This window comes from Prunus avium, chromosome 4, assembly GCF_965620075.1.
Source record: "Prunus avium chromosome 4, drPruAviu1.hap1.1, whole genome shotgun sequence".
In the NCBI taxonomy this organism is placed as follows: domain Eukaryota; kingdom Viridiplantae; phylum Streptophyta; class Magnoliopsida; order Rosales; family Rosaceae; genus Prunus; species Prunus avium.
The window spans coordinates 23,011,062-23,033,149 of record NC_142287.1 but is presented as its reverse complement, the minus strand read 5'-3'; the positions used below and the strand labels follow the sequence as shown (position 1 = coordinate 23,033,149).

At 35.4% G+C, this 22,088-nt stretch overlaps 2 protein-coding genes across 2 annotated transcripts; both read left to right on the top strand.

Annotated features, from left to right (window-relative positions):
• Positions 1-7,844: 7,844 nt before the first annotated feature.
• On the top strand, positions 7,845-9,973 carry MORF9 (plastid developmental protein DAG). The gene is made up of 5 exons (XM_021952801.2): positions 7,845-8,241; positions 9,108-9,205; positions 9,292-9,357; positions 9,438-9,614; positions 9,696-9,973. Exons 1-4 carry the CDS (start codon positions 7,895-7,897, stop codon positions 9,611-9,613), a joined length of 687 nt encoding a protein of 228 aa, XP_021808493.1. The 5' UTR covers positions 7,845-7,894; the 3' UTR covers position 9,614; positions 9,696-9,973.
• Positions 9,974-17,515: 7,542 nt separating this feature from the next.
• LOC110752204 (serine protease, putative (Protein of unknown function, DUF538)) lies at positions 17,516-19,020 on the top strand. The gene is made up of 2 exons (XM_021952802.2): positions 17,516-18,064; positions 18,695-19,020. The coding sequence occupies exons 1-2, from the start codon at positions 17,611-17,613 to the stop codon at positions 18,748-18,750; spliced, it is 510 nt and encodes a 169-aa protein (XP_021808494.2). The 5' UTR covers positions 17,516-17,610; the 3' UTR covers positions 18,751-19,020.
• Positions 19,021-22,088: the final 3,068 nt, after the last annotated feature.

Here is a 22,088-nt window from a genome sequence, read left to right as displayed (position 1 = left end):
AAAAAGATAAATAAATCAATAAATATATATATATATATATATTTTCTTTTTCAGAGTATCAGCCAGACCAAATCATAATAGCCTCAGCAGACAAACCCAGAAAAAGATAGAGACAAATTCAGAGACAGAATTTCATGGTCTCAGATAAAAAGAAAAAGGCTTTTTTCAGAGGCAGCACTGGTGAAGAAGATAAGGTTATGCCTTCCTTTTTCTTTTTTTAATTTTCTTTTTTTCTATTTTGTGGTGTTGTTGTTGCTGTAGTGGTGCAAGCTACTGTATCATATGGCTTTGTCTTGTTCATGAATTTCCCATTTTCTATAACAGATTGAATCAAAGCAAACAAGTGGTCGAGCACCAAAAGCAACTACACTATGTCCACTCCAATGCCACCCAACCCAACACACTTTAGCCGAGGAATCGCTTATGGAAAAAGCTGATTCATGTTTATGCATGTGGTTTTGTAATTAATTAGTAACTAAACCAACTTGTAAAAAGTTGATTATAACTTTCTACAACTTTTAAAATCTGTGCAAATATTGTGTATAAACGGAAATACGTGTGGTTAGTTTCATAATGAGTATCATATGGATCAAACACTATTTTAACATCACCCGTTTACATGTGACTGATAGTAACATAATTCAGAATGAAATTATTAGCTAGTTCCAACTGAGGTGGGCCACCTTAATATTACATAAGAGAGTGCAGTATTTTTCCTTAAAATATCGGAACACAAGATAGTCACTCTCTGGGCATGTAAGTCATGATCCATCCTTTATTTTGAAAAAAAATAAAAAAAGATGTGGTTATAGATCCTTATTTAGATCCTTATTTAAGGACCTTGTTAGAGAATAATTCCATATCATTTTCCCTTATCTTATGAGGACATTTTGTCTTTTACTTAAAATTTCAAAAACCAAAAACCTTATCATGAACACCAACTTAGAGATATAATTAGTTCATTTTTCTCACAATCATCAATGAATAAAAACAATTTGAAGAACTCAAAAACAATCTCACTCATGAGATTGATAAATCACTGGCACGGAGGAAAATTACAAGCCCTGCCCCTGAGTCCTAACGATTTTCTACAATTCCTCGTGTAACAGCTGTTGAAATTCAAAACCAACAAATCGGCGAGGAAAGTGCCAATTCGACGGACCGACTATAGACCTTTATTTGTGGGTCCCGCAGTCCATGCAGTACGACAAGCGAGGAGCATAGAATACCCGCTCATTTTCAAAGGGGAAGGGGGACCATGTATGAGATCTCGACACGTGGCAGTGAAAGCAGCGTTGACCTGACGTGTTGGTCTCTCTCTTTCTCCTGCTGCTCTAAAAGAGAAGGCGACTTCGGGGCCCACCTGGTTGGGCCAATGAGAGTATAGAAATCCACGTGGGACTGTCGTTTTGGGTTTTGCTTTGGTCGGCCCCAACATAGAGGATGCAAACTCTAGTAAGTCACAGGAATCGGGTGGTGGTGGTGCCATTGGAGGAAGGTGGTCTACCTTCATTTGGTGCTGCCACGTGGGGAAAACATACAGGGGAGTTTATTGGTTGATGATGTGGCAGAAACTAATTGGGTAAGACATTTTGCTGGAATGGACTCTCTCCCAACTCTCATTATCGAATTATCCAATACTTCGTTTGAAGAAAAATACAGATTTATGAAGGAAAAAATGGATGATCAATTCTCACCCTAAATGTGGAGTAAGTACTTCATTACTTGAGCTATAAAGTCCTATCTTACAACAATATTGGATTTCGTTCGGTGAGTTGGATTATATGGCTGGATAGAATTTATAATCATAGTCAAATATTTAGTGGCATAAAAATAATTTTGGATGAGATTATTTGTAATCTGACTAGGCCTAAATGTAGTACGATCATGATCACACATCTGTTTCAACTAATCCGTACTTAATTTCATGATTTTCTTGTAGTGTGAATCTCACCAAAATATTGGAATAAAATTGGAATGAATTATGTCCAATCGTATTATATTTATGCTAATCCAACTCGTTATCTTCTTGAATCCAATCTTAGTCACCAAATATGGCCTAAACTTGAATGAATTTATTGGGAGAGGTCTCATCAAACCATTAAACACTTAGGAGAATTCTAGGCTCTACACGTTTCACCAATCAAAGCATAATGCAAAGAACAAAAATGGAGAATACACAAGTACATGATTTAGTAGCAGAAGGGAAAGAAACACAACCATCAATTAGTTTTGAAGCTCAATGGGTGAGTGAGGTACCAAAGCAATTATTGAGCAAAATGCGATGTGAGATGGAGATTGAAAGACATATGAATAAGAGAGGAGAAAAGTTTTAGCACTGAAACAGAAATTACACCATGCTTTTTGCGACAATTTATCAAACAATGATGGGGATAGCAACCAATTTTATAAACTAGATTTTGAGTCGATAATGAAACAAAGGTGAAAATGATAGTATCCAGAGGGTGATTGATTGACTACAAAGACAAGATTTAAAAGAAGAAAAAAAAGTAATTGGGTTGTTAACCCTAGGATTAGGTGCAGAAAATCTGACCTTAATTACATAGAGTCAAGGATATATCCATGCATTACGTCATGCATGTAGATTGTGTACATGTGTAGTGTAGCATACAATGACTCGATGAGTTACGTATTGATTAATGGCTAGCGTAATTAAGTCAAAATGACACCTTATATTAGTATCATATCATGCAATGCACGTTACGACACAAAAACCTACCTCTACTGTTGACACGTTGAATATACCACCGACCTAATCAAGACACGGACAAAACCTATTCTACATACTTCCTTAAAAGATTTTATTTTATTTTATTTTTTGGGCACATTAAAATTTTCAATCAACAAACAAATTCAAGTGGGAATTTGTTTTTTCTTATAGCAGTGTTTACGTATGCCCACAAAACACGCATTCAATCATATCTACTAGCACAAGGTGCATTTGTTTGCCATTTTAGTAAGAGCCATCTCTCTCTCTCTCTCTCACTAGAAATTAAATTAAAACATGAGAAGTCAAAAGTGGACTTAGGACTTGGAAATTAAATTTGTTTGAAATCAAATGGACCCTCCGAAAAGAGCAGAGGAGAATGTGTCGAAAGAAAATACCACATAATATTAGAATATTATTAATGATTGGCTCAAACTCAAAGGGGCAGGGCCAAAAATGGACCCCCCGATTCGTTTATAGATCCGAAAATGGCCCAAACTTCACGTGAAATGTCACGTCCCATCCGACTAACTAGAAGGCGACGGCCCAACTTAGGTGGTTTTGGTTTTGGTTGTGGTTGTGGAGTGGGGTCCAGGTCACCTCACACGTGGGCTGTGGGCCCCTTTCAGGGGTTTAACCTCCCCACCCACACGTGAGGGCATATCTGATTTGTTTTCTTGCCGGGCTCACTTTATGGGCCCTCTTGGGTCGGGTTGGGCCCATTACTCGCTTATCAACAGTGTTGTTGTTATTATTTATTTGTTGCTGTTGCTGCTGCTGCTGCTAGGGTTTGTTTTTTCTTCTCTCTCTCTTAATTACAATCAGTAGTGGGTTATAGCTGTTTCCTAATCATGCTTATTATAATCTCGTTTCTGTATAATTGCTCCCTGATAGCCAGTAATCTCCAATTATATATGAGATAATTATGAGCTGCTCCTGTGATGCAACAATGCACAAAGAAAAAGAGTGCTCAAATTGGTTAGGACAAGAAAAAGGGTTGTAGAATCGTGTAATTCAACGGAAGAATTTGGCTGACGTCAATCTCGTCCCTAAAATGTGTGGCAATGAATATAAATCATTCATAGGTGTGGAGCTCTTCATTCGATTCATATTCTTTAATCTCTATCAATCATCTACGTGCGCGTGAACGACTGACGCTAGCATTTCTCTTAATTAAGCAGAATGAACGAGAACTAAAACATTTAACAATTAACAAATGAGAATCAATAATGCAACCACATAAACACCTAACTCCATGTTGACATAACATTAGTTGGTTGGATATATAGAAACCAATTTTTTATTATTTATTTATTTATTTGCCTTAATTTCAACTTTTTGGACTTGAGAGTTTCTCTTTTCTAAGCATCCATTCTTATGGATTGGTCAACAGTTCAAAATTCCTCAGGTCAGCACTGCAGTCACCACCCATCACTGAAGTCACTGGAAGAACAAATTCATTAAACAAAAAGCTTTGGTTGGATCAGCTTTCATCACTAATATAACTACTTCAGACATTCTGCAGCACACAACTGATTACTTTTTTCATGTATTCAAATGCCTTATAAAGTTATAGTGATCTCACTTGAAGATTATCATGTTCGTCTTACAGTCCAGATATTCAAATCAATGGGAAAAAAAGAAGACAAAAAATACATGTCGTTCAAAGATGCTTTTCTTTCTTTCTTTCTTTTTTCTGTTTCTCTTGTCATTTAAAACAATTTTAGGTCTCTGTTCCTTTCAAGATGGCGTCTGCAGACTGCAATGCGATAATGAAAAGTGGAAGAGTAATGAAAATGCTGCATGCGCGTTTGAATTTAAGGGAGACGTTTGTTCCAAACTTCAACCACTTCAGTCCTACATATAAGTTATTATCAGTCAGATCAGGACATGCTCTCCATGAAAATAAATCTCAATATATAACAAGTGTATATGTATATGTATATGAATAAAAATGTTCTCTTATCAGACCCGACTATCTTACGACATAACATGTTAATTAATATATCGTTGACGAGGTTGATTATTATACTATTAGTGGGCTAATATATTGTTGTTTAATTTTTCTGTTGGGCTGTTGATATCATTCAACTTCACGCTATAATGGTTACGTCTTCAAAGTGTGAAAAAATTAGCAAATAATGATGCGGACAGAAGTCAAGAGAAGAAAAAATCAAAACAGACAAAAGACATTGTTGAACAATAAGCTAGACATAAATGATTATATTAAAGTTGATGATACCAAAAATCAATATATATTCTGCTGAGAATGAGACATGGTGTAAGATATTATTAATTTCTTCAATTTCATTGACCAAGTAATCAGGCTACTGGCTAGGTAGCTAGATAGCTATAGAAAGAACTCAGCGACACTGACTTGGAGGTTGCTTCCTACCATCAAACAGTGCTATAAACAACTAGATTTGTGCTTCCTCACGCAAACAGTTACGTCTTCAAAGTTCATATATAACCATTATTCTTCTTGTGCAATTATATTTAAGAACTGTGAAAAGAACGTCTTCCAAATCCTATTCCATTGAATTATTTGGGGTTTTGATATTCGAAAACGGTACATAGTGATCTCATTTGTTGATGTTAGTCTAATTTTTAAGAAGCAAAATTATTATGTAGTTTAAAGTTTTTGTTTCATTTTTTAGTGACTTATGTTTCTTTCATGATTTGACCCCAAAAAAAAAAAACGAAGAAAAGAAGAAGTATCCATCATGGTATCAAAAGGAGGTTCTCTAGCTATGTTGTATTGATTTCGTGAGTATGGACTAGGGTAGTCACTAAATCATTATCGTGAACATATAACACAATCAAATTGGAACATATTTATAAGGTTGCACATGCACTAATATATTCTTATATTTGGCTGGTGTACCATCCAATACACTACTGCCTAGAACAAGAAGCTTTTCTAATGTCCAAAATCAAAGAGCTCACAAGACTTTTTAGAGGCCTTAGTATGTGATTTAGTGTCTTGACAACAAATTTGGCCCAAGAGAACTTCTGCAATAAATTTTAGCCCAATACTATTAACAAGAATAAAACCCATGGAATAGCTCGTCAAATCTACCCTCCGTTTGAATTAAGGAAAATAACTCGGGATTTAGCTAAAAGTCAGGAATTGAATAGGAGAAATTGATATTTCCATTGTTTGGCAACTTAAGTATAGAAATTATTAAATGACGCACAGAAAAAATTGTGGATATTGGGGATCGAGATTTTTTAGTTTAATTTCCCCTAAAAGAGGCATCATCTGACAATTTCCATTGAGTGAGAATTTGTTTTCCTTGTCATTTCTGTCATTTACAAAATTTGACATACATAAATCTAAACATTGAAATTATTAATTGCCATAAATTTAAATGATGGAGATCTAAATTGCGTCATTTAAGAACTCTATGCAATTTTTATTTCCTTTATCCAAACATAGATTGCTTCATTCTATGACCTTTGCATAACCTTTTAGGCCTCATCTAGTTTGCAGAAAAGATTTGTTGAGAAATAATTTCTCATGTCTTTCCCAAGAGATGAGAAATGAAAGATTCTTTTTCCATGTTTAGTAATCCTGGGAAAGTAACCAGGAAATACCATTTCATTTCCTTTCACATGTTTGGTTTGTGTAGGAATGTAAAACAAAGTTTGTTTAATTTTCTAATTATAACCATATGAAATATTTATATATAAAAAAATGCACTTAATGCTATATTGTAATTCTAAATTGTTAATGGGGACAAAATGGACATGAAAAATGTGCATTTAATGTTGACTCATTTTCTCAAACTTTCCCATAAGGAGGAAAACAAAACCCAAGGAGGAGGAGGGAGAAATTATAGAATCGTACCGTACCACCACGTCAATTGGTGATACTCCCATTCAAAATTTGACATGTGTATAACATTTTGACAACTGGATTTAGTTTTCATTTTTACCCTTAAAAATAAATTTAAAAGAGTTTTAAAAACTTACAAATAAAAAAAGAAAGAAAAAGAAAAACTCAAATATCATTTGCCTCATCGACGGCTACGAAGCCTCCCGTCATGACTATATGTCTCTCTATCAGTGAATATGATGACAGCCCATGGCAAATGAATCCTTCGAGTTACAATCAAGAGAAAAACTTTGATTTTGCTCTTGATATATGTTGAAAGCTTGGATTCCCCAAAGACCATAAGCTCACCCCCCAGAAAGTTTCAATCCAAATTCCTTGAACCCTACCCGTAATAGAGAGGTGGGAGGAAGAGGGAGGGGAAGAGAGAAAGACTAGCGACAAACCATGACAGATAGGTGGTGGTGGGGGCCAAGTTTAAAGAAGGAGTTGATGTTGCTGAGGAAATTTTATTTATTTATTTTATATATTTCCATTTTTGTAAATTTAAATTTAAATTGAAAAAGGGATTTAAATCTAGCTGTATAAATTTTAAATTTTTCTTTAAAGGTTGTACACATGTCAAATTTTGAGTGGGAGTATCACCGACTGACGTGGTGGTACGGTATCATTCTATAATTTCTCGGGAGGAGGAGGGCTTCACTTTCCTCCCACTTTTCCATATGCTAGACAACAATTTCTTATGCATAGACTTACCAAACACGAGGAATCAATTGATTTCCCATACTTTCCTCTTAACCAAATGGGTAGATAACTTTTTTTTTACTTTTCAACAAGGTAATAGTCTAAACTAGTTTAATATATAGGGATGACAGTCGAATTCAACTTCACAAAGGAAAACCATGACAAATTGGTCTAATCCACATATGTATATGGGAATGGACAATGAATACCGACCATCATGACGATCACCGCTAGCACCACATGGTTCATACTCTTCTATGCATGCAAACAATTGGAGCCTCAAATTTCCCAACGGTTGTGTATTTGGGGAGCTTCGGTAATGAGGGATAAAAATGAGGAAGTTCAATTCAGCAGTCCAATAATAACTATGCACTAAATTGGACGGCTATTAAGGAACGCCCTGTGTGTTTTTTCATAGTATAGGTTTATAAAGATTTGACAAAATTTTGATGGGCCATTGGACAAAAAAAACCCAATTCATAAGCCCAAGCCCAACTCAAAACTATCCAACATAAAACCTGAAAATATCGTCCTTCTCTCTCCTTATCTGCGTTTACTCTCGGTCTCTCTCACTCTGAACTCTGAAAATGGCAATGGCACCGAGCCTCTATCTCACTTCCAAAGCCCTAATACCAACCCCAAGACCCTCTCTCTTTCCTCCTTCTTTACAACCCTCTTTCTCTTCTCTCCGATTCAATGCGGAGACTCGGCCTTTAACTCGCTCGGTTCCTTCAAAGCTGCGCGTTCGAGCTGTGAACGACAGCGACTACTCGTCCAGGAGGAGCAGCAGCAATGAGCAGAGAGAGACGATAATGTTGCCTGGCTGTGACTATAACCACTGGCTTATAGTCATGGAGTTCCCTAAAGACCCTGCTCCCACTAGAGAGCAAATGATTGAGACATACCTCAACACTCTCGCTACTGTTCTTGGAAGGTGCTTCTTTACTTATTTATGCTTTAAATTTATCTTCTTTAACGGTTTTTGTTTGTTTTAATAGAAAATGTTTCTGGGTTCTATTTGTTTTGGGCCAAATTTTATTGCTGTGGAGAAATTTTTGGTGAAAACAGTCAAGGATTTCTGGGTTGTGTTTGTTTCGACTGGAAATAGTTCCTAGAATATGTTAAGGGGAGATATAAGTTCAGTTTTGCGTAAATAGAATAATTTGTTCACGAATTCCAAGTTGAGTGAAGTGTGATTATATATTTCTTTGATAGTATATCAAGGAAAGGAAATGTCTATGCAGGTAATTGGGAGTAATCTGTTTGTGTTTATATAGTGCAGAAAATAATTAATTATTAGATAAATAGAAAATTACTTTCCTTCTATGAAAGGTCCAAGAAAATGAAAAGAAAAGTAATGCAGTGAAGCTTGGAAAGTGTAGTATGTTTGATCACTTATCATTAAGCAGAAGATTCTCTTATATTCTGGAAGTAGTGTTTGTAATTTTCAGAGACTGGATAATAAACTATCGTCTAATTTTGAGTGAACTCCAAATACGTTTTTATGTGGGAAATCAAGTTCGTTCTAGTATAACAATTATCATAACTAGCTAGCAAAACAACTTGATAGTTTGAATCTGACCAATGGCATCTGAATTGATGTTAGCTGTTGCGTTTATCGAATGGAATCATTTTGAACTAGTTTTGATTGATGATGTGGAAGGCTCTTCTTAGATCAGTTAACTTAAGATTGTTTAACTCAGTCTGAGCCTATGTGGGTTTTGATACTCTCCTAGGTTACACACACTTAGTGGGAAGCACTTAGTTATCAATCTCACAACTTGGTTTTTTATGTTTCAGCATGGAAGAAGCAAAGAAAAATATGTATGCTTTTAGCACCACCACATACACTGGATTCCAGTGTACTGTCTCTGAAGAAACATCTGAAAAATTCAAAGGTATGTATTGCATTCAGGTGCATCTTTCTGCGGGTTTCTCGTATAACAGTGACTTTGTAGAGCTAACTCGGTTGTTCCTGATGCAGGATTGCCTGGTGTTCTCTGGGTATTGCCAGATTCATATATAGATGTTAAAAACAAGGATTATGGAGGTATTTAAGTCACAAACAAATGGTTTGTTTTACCACTCCAGTGTCATTCTAATGATTTCATCTTGGGGGTTTGCATGTAGGTGATAAGTACGTTAATGGAGAGATAATTCCTGGCAACTACCCTGTTTATCAACCAAAGAAACGAAGAGAATCAAAATTTGAGAGCAGAAGATATGAAAGACGAAGGGATGGACCTCCTCCTGAACGAACACAGCCAAAGCAAGAAGCAACTCCATCAGAATCAGCCTCTGGATGAGGTAATCAGAATGCCATTGTATGCAACCAATTCTATTTAATTTTAAAGTTATTTTTAACTCTATTTTCCTTTACTTCTACAGTTAATTAACGTGGGACTGCAAAAACAAATAGTACTTTATGAAACTGGTAGTGAAGGTCATCTAATGGAGGAACTCATCCAGGGGTTCACATATCTGTGCTTAGATTTTTGTGGTGAAGTCTTTGTGTTTTGCCTGGATAAGAAATATTGTCTTATGAGCTTGTTATCGAGGCATCACTATTGGTGAATTACCTGATTGACCTAAGATTACCTTTGTGATAGTGTTTTTGTTTCAACACTAAGAATTTAAGTTCAGCTATATAGTTGATTTTAGTTGTACGGATGTTTGATTTATGATTGTCTTTTTTTTTTTCTTTCCCTCCCTTCATGCTTGATTGCCATCATATGCAATTGTGCCCGCTAATTTAGCGAGATATTTTCTGATTTCTTTGCACTGATAGGCTAGCCTATTATAAAACACACAACATAAATCTGAGTGACCTAAATTCACAGCACAAAATGATCAAACCTGTGATGGTGATTCCTTCCCTGGACAAAGCTGAGATGAGAGAGCAACATCTTACAACTGCAGAGAGTCCTGCAAGTATGCAAATCATGAAAACAGAGTCCTGCAAGTATGCAAATCATGAAAACTAAGACACTATAAATCGTCAGAAATGAGTTATGGGGATTTTTGTTTCACTTTTTCTTGTGATATCCTGCCTCATTACCACTGCTCCTTTTCTTTTATTTGTATTTTCTTTAAGCCAGACATTAGCTTTGGTCTTTCTCTTGTGCAAATTAAAGGCAAAATGTGTAGGTCCTACCAGCAAAGCTCATTCTCTTGTACACTGCAGGGTATCTGTGTACAAAAGATTTTTACTGGGTACTTCCGGTGCATAAATTGGCCTTACTAGAGTTTATTGTTGTGTTCTTGCAAAACGAAGAGACGTATCCAAGCGACTTTTTTTTGTCAAATGGCTATGGTATTTCCCCAAGTAAAAGAAAAACAAAACAAAACACGTAAACTAAAATCTTGGGCTTTGTTGAGACGGGTCTTAGGCCTCCATCTCCAAGAGATTAAAAACAGTGAAGGGGAAATGGTCCCAGCAGAGGTGGGGGTTGTGGTTCATGATGTGAAAGCCTTGTTAGTGCATATCCGGCCCCGACCCGTCCCGTTGCCATTCTATTTGTATTTATCTTCTTAGAAGATGCAATAAGAGCTCATGATTTTGCAAGATAACTTTGTGCTTTCAATGGAAGATCCCCTTTTTCTTGTAAGGATGCGAACTCTCTTCATTTTAATATAATGCTCTGGGTTCTCCCATCTAGCAAAACCCAATTCAATCATTGATTCAGTCTCATTTTCTTCAAATTTGATTAAGAAAATTATAATCAAGATATAAATACACATGCGATACACGAGATTACAATTTACAAGGAAAAAATCATACCATAAAAGGACAAAAAAGAAATCAACAGGAAGCACATGAGGGTTTTGTTAGCATGCCACATTGATGATAGATAATTTAAAGGTGAGTGTAAAAATGATTGGACTGTTTAATACCGATTGCAATTGCATTTTGTCGAGAAGTCCCATGATTTTGTTAGCACACCATGTTCGGGCATCTTTTTCAGCCACTCGCCTAATCTAATTACAATTCTCTTTATCGATCTACGTTGTTTTATTTATGGATTAGTGGCACTAATTTACGCATACAAGACAGTGCATGCGGTTCAAGTCTAGGATTTGAGGTCCGCAATCATATGTTCGGGGTTTGGTATTGGTGGGTATGGTATTTAGATTAGGATTTGTAGATCGATGCTCTCAAGTTCGAGACCTAAATGCCCGATTCAGTTCGAAGAAAGTCTCACCCTTGTTTTAGGTTTTTGCATATGGGGTTCGAATGTCGTTGTGTAGAGTTGGGGGTTATAACCTTATTTTATTGTAATTTAGACTTTTTGGTGAAATTTGAAGATGAAATTATGAATTTGAATCATCTTGAAGATGAAATTTCTAGACGCATTATTAGTATAAACACAATGTGAAATGGGTGGTTAATAGTTTTCACTTTTGGACATAAAAAGAAAAAAGAAAAATCCAAATCAATACGAAATTGAGCACTTCATAGGAATTTTTGGACAACTATTGTCACGACCTTGCTTCACTACTAAGATATTGTTTGCTTTGGGCATGGGCCTTCACGGTTTTGTTTCCTGGGCTCAAGCTTATGCTATATTGTGAGAATCCATATTCGTAAAAGTTTTTAAAGAAGATTAAACGTTTATATATGTGTACTGTTTTACGTTTACAATACTATTTTAATAATTATTTGTACTTAGTAAATATATATATGTTCATCTGAATAACTATAAAATATATTTATTATTTGTTTTTCTCTAAATGGGTACCCTTAGATATTTCTTGGATATTTAACTTATATAATTGTATATATTTATAATAATATTCATTATTAGAATTGTGTTATTCGAATCTTGTGTATTAAATAGCTAAAAAATCTCTTTTTATCTTTTTGAGCAAGTTAATTTGGACAGAAGGATTGACATGGTAATTTTTTATATTTATGAGTTTTAATCATCTTAAGGTAGACGTGTGGTTAGGCACATGCATATTTCATCCTTATCACCAATATATACGTGTCATTGTTTTAAAGCTCAAAGCTTGTGTGTGTTTTGACAGCTCCTATAAGAGATTAGTTAATTAATAAATATCTTGATTTTATCTTCCTATATTCATATTTATTCTTATTCATCAAGCTTATCCATATATCTATTCTTACTTTATGCCCAAATTTTGTAAGAGTATAAATAAGGCCTCCCTATTTTGTTAATAACAAAAAGAAACGAGAAAGAGAGAAAGGAAGTGAAATACTAGATAAAGAATTTGAGTGTGGATGCGGTGGAAATTAGGGAGTCGTCTTACAAATCTAGTAAAAGCTTTGGTGTTAAGGTAGGGGTTTCTTGGAGGCTTTTACGGGGATTGATCTAATTAAATTGTGTGAGCTCTATATTATATGTGATATTATAACTTGATGGATGTTCTTGATATTATAATGTTCTTGATATTGGGTGTTTACGTGTTGTTAATTATTTAATTAATGTTGGCATGATTATATGTACATTGGTGATATATTTAAATGATTACATTGTTTTTATGAGATATATGAAAAGAAGAACTATATCATGTCCTGGAAATTAGTTGGAGATGTTGGTTGGAGAAAATAATGATGGAAAAGAGGGTAATGGAAATAGTCTTTTGTGTAGTTGAGTCTAACTCTTGGCAGGTACCAGGTCTTAGGGATCCCACAATGCACATGGTTTTTTATTGGGTGATTAGGGACTGGTGAAAGGGAGTTAGACAATATGACTAACAAAAGGGGAATTATGGGACGGTTGAAATGGGTGTTAGTTCATATAAATGGGCATTCGGGACCAAGTGGTATAAGCATGGTATGGGACGTGCAGGTCTGCTTGTCCAGTTATATGAATTAACGGGATTAGATGAAGAGCATTCATGCATTATTATTAATAATGTGATATTTGGCTGTGTGATTGCATGTCACTTAATTTAGTTATATCAATCTACTGTGCTAAGGTCTCATGTCCCTACTGAGCGGTGATTGCTCACCCCTCCCCATGTTTAATTTTTCAGATGAATTAGTGGGCAAGAAAAGGACTAAACCAGTTGAGGCTAAATTAGATGAGATCAGTGTTAGAGCTTTATTTATTAATTGTAAAGTTGTAAGAAATTTGAGCTATTTTTGTAAGAGAAGTTTATTTTAAACCCTGTTTCTGAATTTTTTTTTATTTTTTTTTCATGCACCAGGCCCCGGGTTTCCATTGACCCCCCGAGTTCGGGGCGTGACATATATTGCCCAAAAAGGTCTCTTGCTAAGAAGTCAAGTGCCCACACATATATGACACTTACTTCACCTTTCCATCCTTGAGGGATGTGGGATTACCTTCTCACCTTGCATCATTTAGAGCTCACATGTCTTACAACTATTTTTTTATTAGCGAGTATAATTAAAATCCTCAAGTAATAAATCTTGAATGATATTAATCACTTCTTGAATCCAAAGAGCAAACTGCACAATATGATGAGCAACTCTATTGCTATGGTGCTGAGGGTGGATAAACCCTTGTTCAGTGACCAGCCCCAACGTGACCTTCATATTCGATAACATGACAAATCCTCAATATGAATTTGCATTGGAATGTAAAATAATATGGAGTGAATCAGTCATAAAATAACAATTAGAAAACTATGATTTAAGATTTAGAAATATTACCACTTGAGGCCCCATTTGGTTCACGGAACGAATTTGAGGGGAAATCATTTCCCATGTTTCCTTTCCCACGTTTGGTAATGCTGGGAAAGTAACCGGGAGATATCATTTTATTTCCTTTCCCATGTTTGTTTTGAGAATGAATGGAAAACAAAGTTTGTATAAATTTTCAATTATGCCCATATTAAATCAAATAAAAAAAGAATGCATTTAATGATATATTGTAATTCTAAATTGTTAATGAGGACAAAATAGTCATGAAAAATGTTTATTTCATATTGGCTCATTTTCCCAAACTTTCCCATGAGGAGGGAAAACAAAACCCAAGTTGGAAGGGTGGCTTCACTTTTCCCCTACTTTCCCATGGGCTAGGCAATGATTTCCCATGCCTGGACTCACCAAACATGGGAAAGCAATTGATTTCCCATCCCTAAGTCTCATTTCCCATGAACCAAACGGAGCCTAAGTGGTTAAAATTCTAAAAATCTAAAAAGTAGGCTAAAAGTTTTTAAAATATCTAAAATTTGGTTGCTTTCCAAAATATCCCTAGTGTTTTAAATTTCATTAAAAGAGCGGATGTTGCTAATGATATATTAATGAAATTTGTTTTTATCTTTCCAAAAAAAACTATTTTCAAAAAAAACTTATATATGTGACTTGTTTGAAATTGGTTTTAGCTTTCCGAAAACACTTATGGCATGTTTACTAATCAGGAATTGGAATTCTCATCAGGAATTGAATTCCGCTTATAGAGAATTCCTGCGTTTACTTCACATAAGGAATTGAAAAAGTAAGCGGGGTCCACACAAAATTAGGAATTGAATTCTTGATTTTGGAGGAATTCAATTACTGAATGGGAGGTGGTATTCTAATTCCTGGAGAATTCACCCATTAGGAATTCATCTTTTTTACCCATTATATCCTCACACAATTTACAAAATTCCAAATACACCATCTACTTTAACCAAAAAATGAGGACATTTTAGTAATTAGTACCACTTATACCCCAATTCCTTATGGTTTAGTAAACAACTTCAATAGGAATTCGGAATCTAACTCCCCTCAATCATATGGTTTAGTAAACAACTTCATTATGAATCCGGAATCTAATTCTCCTCAATCTAACTCCTCCTAAATTCAATTCATCCTCAATTCAATTCCCCCTAATTCAATTCCGGATTAGTAAACATGCCATTATATATATTTGACTTGTTTTAAATATATTCAAGTATGTATTAACCTATTAAAGTTAAAAATAAATCAAATTCTTTATGAATTTAGTTGCATGGCATCAATAAAAATACATATAAAAATATGTACACTTTCGATTATGTAACATATTTAGATTTTGATAATATGTGTTTTTTGATTGCATTTAATATGTATTCTTTTTATGCTAAATCTTATTAGAAATTAGCATTTAGCCATACACTCGAGGTCCTAAGTTCAATTCTCCCTCCCCAATATCAATTGTATACAAATTTTTTTTTTGAAAATTAGTCAATAGAATTATGAATTAGCGTGGTTTATATGATTTAATGTATACTTTTATTTCTAGAAATATTACAAAAAATGTAAGAGCAAAAAGATTTTTAAAAAAAAAAAAAGCTAATAACTTTTGTTAGCCCACTTATTAAAAAAATTCTGATTCCGCCTTTAATTATAATCATGACAAACAAAAAAAATTATAAATCCATACAATTTGTTGGTACAGGAAGAAGAAGTGACGCGGATGTCACGCATGGGGACCTGCATGCACAGTGCCCACGTGGGCCTATACTCACTAAATTTTCACTGGCAATGGACCGACCTCTCATTGGTCCACGTGTGACAAGTCATTTCAGCTGGGGCATCTACTAACCAGGTCTCCCTCCCCACAGCAAACTTTAATCATTACCCCCTTGAAAACTTTTTTGTGTTGAAGCACAGCGGACTGCTGGTACTCTGTCACTCTTCTCAGTCTTCTTCAATGGCAAAACAATAAATAAAATATGAAAAATCTTCATGTCCTTTTTTGTCACAAAAGTTTCATCAACTTCATAATTTCCTCCTGAATCCATCCATGTTAAACGAATTCTAAGCCCATTTTACCCGATATGTAACATGAACTCTGCGTATGTGCATAGTCCAATTAGTTAAGGCAGTAAGCTCGCTCGTCCCTTGCACTCGGGTTCGATCCTTCTGCCCGTGCATTAGAGGCAGTTTTGATTGAATATTGTCTTGCAGAAAAAGAGAAGTTTTTCGGGTCTGTAATTACTCATTTACCATCCCTTGAGTTTGCAGGATTCATGTGAGGTACCTCCTGGATTCTGACTTTTCCACTGCAGGTGCAGCCGTTACAGTCTCGTTATCATTCATGCTCCATTGTTTGTTCATGTGGGATTGTAGAATGTCGAAAATACCCTTGTTGCTGCTAGCAATCTCTATCAGAAAGCCTCTTTGTTCAATGAGTCCTTCCCAAATTTAGGTTGGTTCGCCTGCAAAAATCAAAGAGAGGCCAAAGTGGGTGTTTTTATTTATTTATTTATAAATTAGTCTTGCTGAATTGTTTAGGCAAAATTAGTTAATAGAAAAATATTAATGATAGAGAGTCATACTTTGTTGTCAATTTGTATGATGAAATGTTGGCAGCAGGAGGTCCGTTGGCTGAGCTGTTTTTGGAGTTTGGACCACCCAGAGACTTTTTTCAGTGTACATTTCTTCTGGTTCTACTTCTAGGTATAATTAACCCATTGTTTATGCATGATTATGTCATCAAGACTGTACATGACCACTACACCGTCTTTTATTTTGGCATTTTTTCATTTTTAGTTGCCTTTTGATTAGGAAATATATATAATATGATGATATCGCAAAATTGATATTATGTAGTGAAAAGCATGTGTTTTGTGAAGCTAATTAGGTTGCATATGTTATGGAGGGAGGATATCTCTTTACGATCTCATTACTCTTGAAAATCACTCGTCGCCTTTTTCTGTCGTGATTACTGTTAATTTGGTTGACAAGATTCTAATTGTATTAAGGAATTTGTTATTCATTCATAAATTTGCTAGCAAAAGAAAATGTGAACTACTTTCACATTATTATCAGCGGCCTCGGGTTCAAATCTCCATAACACTTTGGCAATGTGTGTGAGAAAACCCCTCCCCCACTATCGCTTGTATCACAAGAGTTGTCACAAAGGTTGTCATAGAAGACGACCTTTAATTAAATTGCACTTACAGAAATTTGCAATTGAACATTAATTTAACTTAAAGTAATCAATCTCATACTTACAAATTACAATTACAGCAACTAAGACTGAAATGGAATATATGATTAGTATCTAACAAGAAAAATGGAGTACATATGGTTTAGATACAACAAGAAGCAAGCACACCGATTCATTTTAATTTTATAAGAAGGACAACAAACCCATATCTGGTTAAAGCATATACTCCATTATAATTAGGTGCTACAGAACAAAATAATTAAACTCTAGGTCCCCCATAGTCACCAACCCAAGGGCAAAATGGTAAGTTCACCATTCAATCTCCATTATTAAAACAGTCTTTCAAACTTTCCAACTCTCCAAATATCATCCTCTAAAAACAAAACCCTCTACATGCTCTCTCTCTCTCTCTCTCTCTCTCTCTCTCTCTCTCTCAACATTTCCAGCAAGCCATCATGTCCTTGTTTAACACCAGCCACTACTTCTTCTTCATCAGAGTCTTTCCATGGACCTTTCTCATCTTTCTCTCTCTACCCCTCTCCCTCTCCTCCTCCTCCATTCATGACCTTCTTATCTCCCAAGGCTTGCCAGCAGGCCTCCTACCAAAGGAGGTCAAGTCCTACACTCTCTCTGACAATGGCCAGCTCCAGGTCTTCCTTGATGGCCCTTGCCTGACCAAGTTTGAGAACAGGGTCTTCTTTGAAAGTGTTGTGAGAGCCAATCTCAGCTATGGAAGCCTCATAGGAGTGGAGGGCTTGACCCAAGAAGAGCTCTTTCTATGGCTGCCAGTCAAAGACATCATTGTGGATGATCCAAGATCAGGCCTCATACTCTTTGACATTGGGGTTGCCCACAAACAGCTCTCTTTATCACTCTTTGAAGATCCACCTGACTGTAAACCCTCATCAGGTAATTCATTTTAATTGATTATGTATCAGATTAGCTTAATTAATTTTTTTTATTCATTTCATTATATTTTGCAGTTTTTGACATGTGTTGCAGTTTCTATGGACATAGATTATTTCTGGGTTTCTGTTTTATTTTTTTTGGTGTGCTGAGCCGTTTTTGGTTTTTAATGTATGTCATGTCTGACGATTGATGTATTGGTATTGCAGAGACAAACATGTTAGTGTTTCAGAAACTGATCCAAGAGAGAGAGAGAGAGAGAGACTTTATTTTCTTATTTGTTTGTTTGTTTGTTTTATCCACAATGAGATATTTTCCTTTGTCCCTATTTCCTATTCATACACATGATGTATACAAATTTCTCTTATAAACAATTAATTTTAGGAAAAAGAAAAGAAAAAGAAACACAGAGTATCCAAGAACTTTCCTATATAGAAACAACAGAACTTTGGTTGCATCGATTTCCCTGGAACCTAGGCTAGGTAGCTTGCTTGCCTAGTGCTTGCGCTAACTCTGAATTTTGATAACCAAAATTTCCTTTCTTTTATGCTGTTTTTTGGTTTGGGGTTACTAAAAGTTTGCATGCAAGATGGGGCTTGATTGTGGAGCCTAATATGTCATGTGACTTTGCAGGTGCGTTGAAGAATCATGTGAGGAAGGAAAAGGCAGGCTTTGAGGGTCTGAGATAGGAAGAGATGCATGCCATTGCCAACCTGTTTCAACTTTGTCTTTTCTTTTTCTTCTTTCTTTAAAATGCAATTTTAAATTTGATAGGTCTAATGATATAATTAAGTAGGTGTTGTTGTAGGTGGCCTGAGATTAGAGAGGAAGGGGTTTTGAGGACAAGGAGAAGGAAGAGGAGTTTGTAAAGATTTGAACTCCTGGAATCAGATGTCCTTATCATATTAGCGGTTCTAATCTTCTAACTTTTGTTAATTCCGTTATTCGACTCTCTCTAATCTGCTTAAGCAAAGCAAAGGATCAAATTTCTTTACTCTCTCTCTTCACCTATATTTATTTATTTTTTTTCTCAAGTTCGAATTGACAAGGCAAGAATTTTCTTCTAACATGCCGGTTTTTTTTTAATTGTTTTGAGTATGAGATAAAAACAAAATTTTCATCACAAAAATTTGACCTTTTTTATTAACTTATGATTTTTTTTTTGGGCTCAAAATGTAAGTTTGCATTAAACAAATCTCTATCCCGAACCTGCCGCCTATTGTATGAGCTTGGAATTGAGCTACATCCTAATCTACACCAGGTTCACAATTTTTGAATTTACTTATTCAACCTTTTATTTTCTTAATGATATTGGTTTTCTCTAGCCATTTACTTGATTTTTCTGACCACCGAAAGTAATTCTGAGAAGGTATTTGATAGGAAAATCTTAAAAGTGTTTTCGAGTCTATTTCTCGATGGAGCATGAGAAGGGATATAACTCAGCAGTAGAGTGGCAATGCTTCTACAGAAAACACTTATTAATTTTTTAAAATAAAAATATCGATTTGCTTCTTAAAAAAGCGCTTACAAGCATAAGTGTTTTCTATCGAAGCAATCCCAAACCGTGATTTATAGAAGAAAGGGTGTGGAATTGTTTAGAACATAGATTCTTAATAACCTATGATTAAGGTAGGGTAGGAAGGAGAAAAGCCTTGTTTCACGGGTGACTGGGGTGCTGTCGTACAGACAAACCTTTCTTCCTTGGTTGTATTATCAGATATTCAGATTCTGTTATTCTTCTAATATTTCATATTAGGGAGTGGTATTATCCTTTGGATTATTTTAATGTTACCCAATCACAAAGCGGGGGTCCTACTTGTTGTATGGGCCCACAAGAACCTCCTTGCTGGAATTGGCACCTCTTGGCCTCCTCCTTAGCCTTAGATTTGTTCTTTAATGTTTATTTGCTTGTGAAAGGTCATGTTAGCAAGTCGGTTTCAAACAATGGTGGCCAAGCAACTTAAATACACAAATTTATTAAAGAAAGGCAATCACTGTTTTGAGCAATTGGATTGAACCGTCCAACTTCTTTTTATTTTTTTATACGGACGATATTATGAGCGGGGAATCGAATTTAGAACTTCATGTGTATGATTAAATGCTCTTGATCATTTGAGCTAGAATTTTAGGTGTATGATTAAATGCTCTTAATCATTTGAGCTATAAACCCCTGTAACCCGTTGAACTTCTTGACCTTGTTTCAATAGTTGCTCTTTTTTCTTCTTCATCATATTATGATTGAGTTTCAATTTATATTGCTTTGCGTGAAGGGGAAGACTCTAATAAATGGGTTGACAATGCATGTCACAAATTGCATGACCCATATCAATATGAGATATTTAGTCATATACCCATTCTTAGCACTAAAATTATAAATAAACCATACACAATTTAATTTCTATAAACAAACCCAAAAAACACCCAAAAAATGATAGTTGATCCTATTGAATTTAATTTTAATTATTAGATTACTTTGATGCCTTATTGAGTGTTTTGAGATTTTTTTTATGAGGTATTGGAATTGGGTTTGTTTTAAAAAATCAATTGCAGTTTTGTAATTTAAAAAAAGTTAAAAGTTTTTATGTTATGTTTTAAATGAGCTTTGGGTGTGTTTCCAAAGTCCATTTCATATAGGTTTTTTTTTTTATATAAATAATTTGGGCTCCTATATTGGGTATAATAGTGAATCTCCGTATTAATATTTGGTTGCAGCTAGACAATGTACTGAATAAATCAAGGATTTTCTCCCCGTTAAACTCAATTTGAATAGTCACTGAACTACACAATGGGCATTGAAGCAAGGCCTTTCACGTATCAAAACAATCCGGTCTACAATATCGGGCCAAAAATTAGGGTTTGGGTTTGGATGGGATTTGCCATACTTGTGCTTGAATTTTTGCTTGGGTTTTTATATAAATCAAACTATTTGAGTGTTCTTGAAAAATAAAAAAACACATCTATTTGAGTGTTGTTTTTTGGGGTACAGGGGAGGGCAAACGCCCCAAAACAGAAACAATTAAATAGGAACAAGGCGAGGTCTAGCAGCACCTCGAGCATGAGCATCTAAAATGGCTCCGAGGAAGGCAGGAGTTTCTTAAAAAACATTGAGGCCATGCATGAGTAAACTCATGAGTTTTGGCAGCCAAGGCATCAGCAGAATAATTTTGCTGTCGAAAGACATGCTTGATAGAGCAGTTCCAATCTTCACGCATTTTCATAATACTGAACAGAGGGTGGGTTTGAGCAATTGGATTATTTAACAGGGCAATTGGGTTTGAACTGGAATCACATTCGATCTCCACCACTTTGAAACCAATATGCCAAGCCAAGTTAATACCATAGAATATTCCCCAAAGTTCAGCCTCCCTCCCTCAACAATGGAACCAGCACCTAAGTTTATAGTAAAGCCTTTAATCCAATTTCCAAGGGAGTCTCTTAAAATACCTCCTGCGTCAATATATTTAATAAGGGTAAATTTGGGAACAAAATATATATTGTCTAATGGATTAATGTCATTGTTTTAAGTGTAAAAAAAAAATGACACATGTCATGAGGAGAAAGGAGAAGGGAGAAGGTCCAAAAAAAAAGGTGTATGGGTCTTTTTGTTCCAGTAGCCAGACGAATGGGCTTGGGTTGCTGTAAAGGATGAGCAGAGGAGATTGCCCCTGTTTCTGAGTTCAAAGATCAGGCTCCAATAGAGTTTTGAAAGGAGTAGTGACAACCTTAGAAAACACCTTGGATTCTTTCACCAATCAATCAAATAAACGTGACAAATTAGCAATTGATTGGCTTGGCTTGAGGAGCTTGTGGCATGGGAGCTAAGCCTTTACAAGTTTAGCAATCTCAGAGAGAGACAAAAGCTTGAATTTCTTATGGAAACAAATATTCAAGGCAAGGGGGAGAGAGATCTGAAGAGATTTTTGACTAAGGAAGAGAGGTGGAGATGGGAATAGAGAATGGGGTGTCTTGAGTAAATTCCCAGCCGCTTGACAAAGCTTGGTAGCGCTCTAGATGATTTACCAGAAGA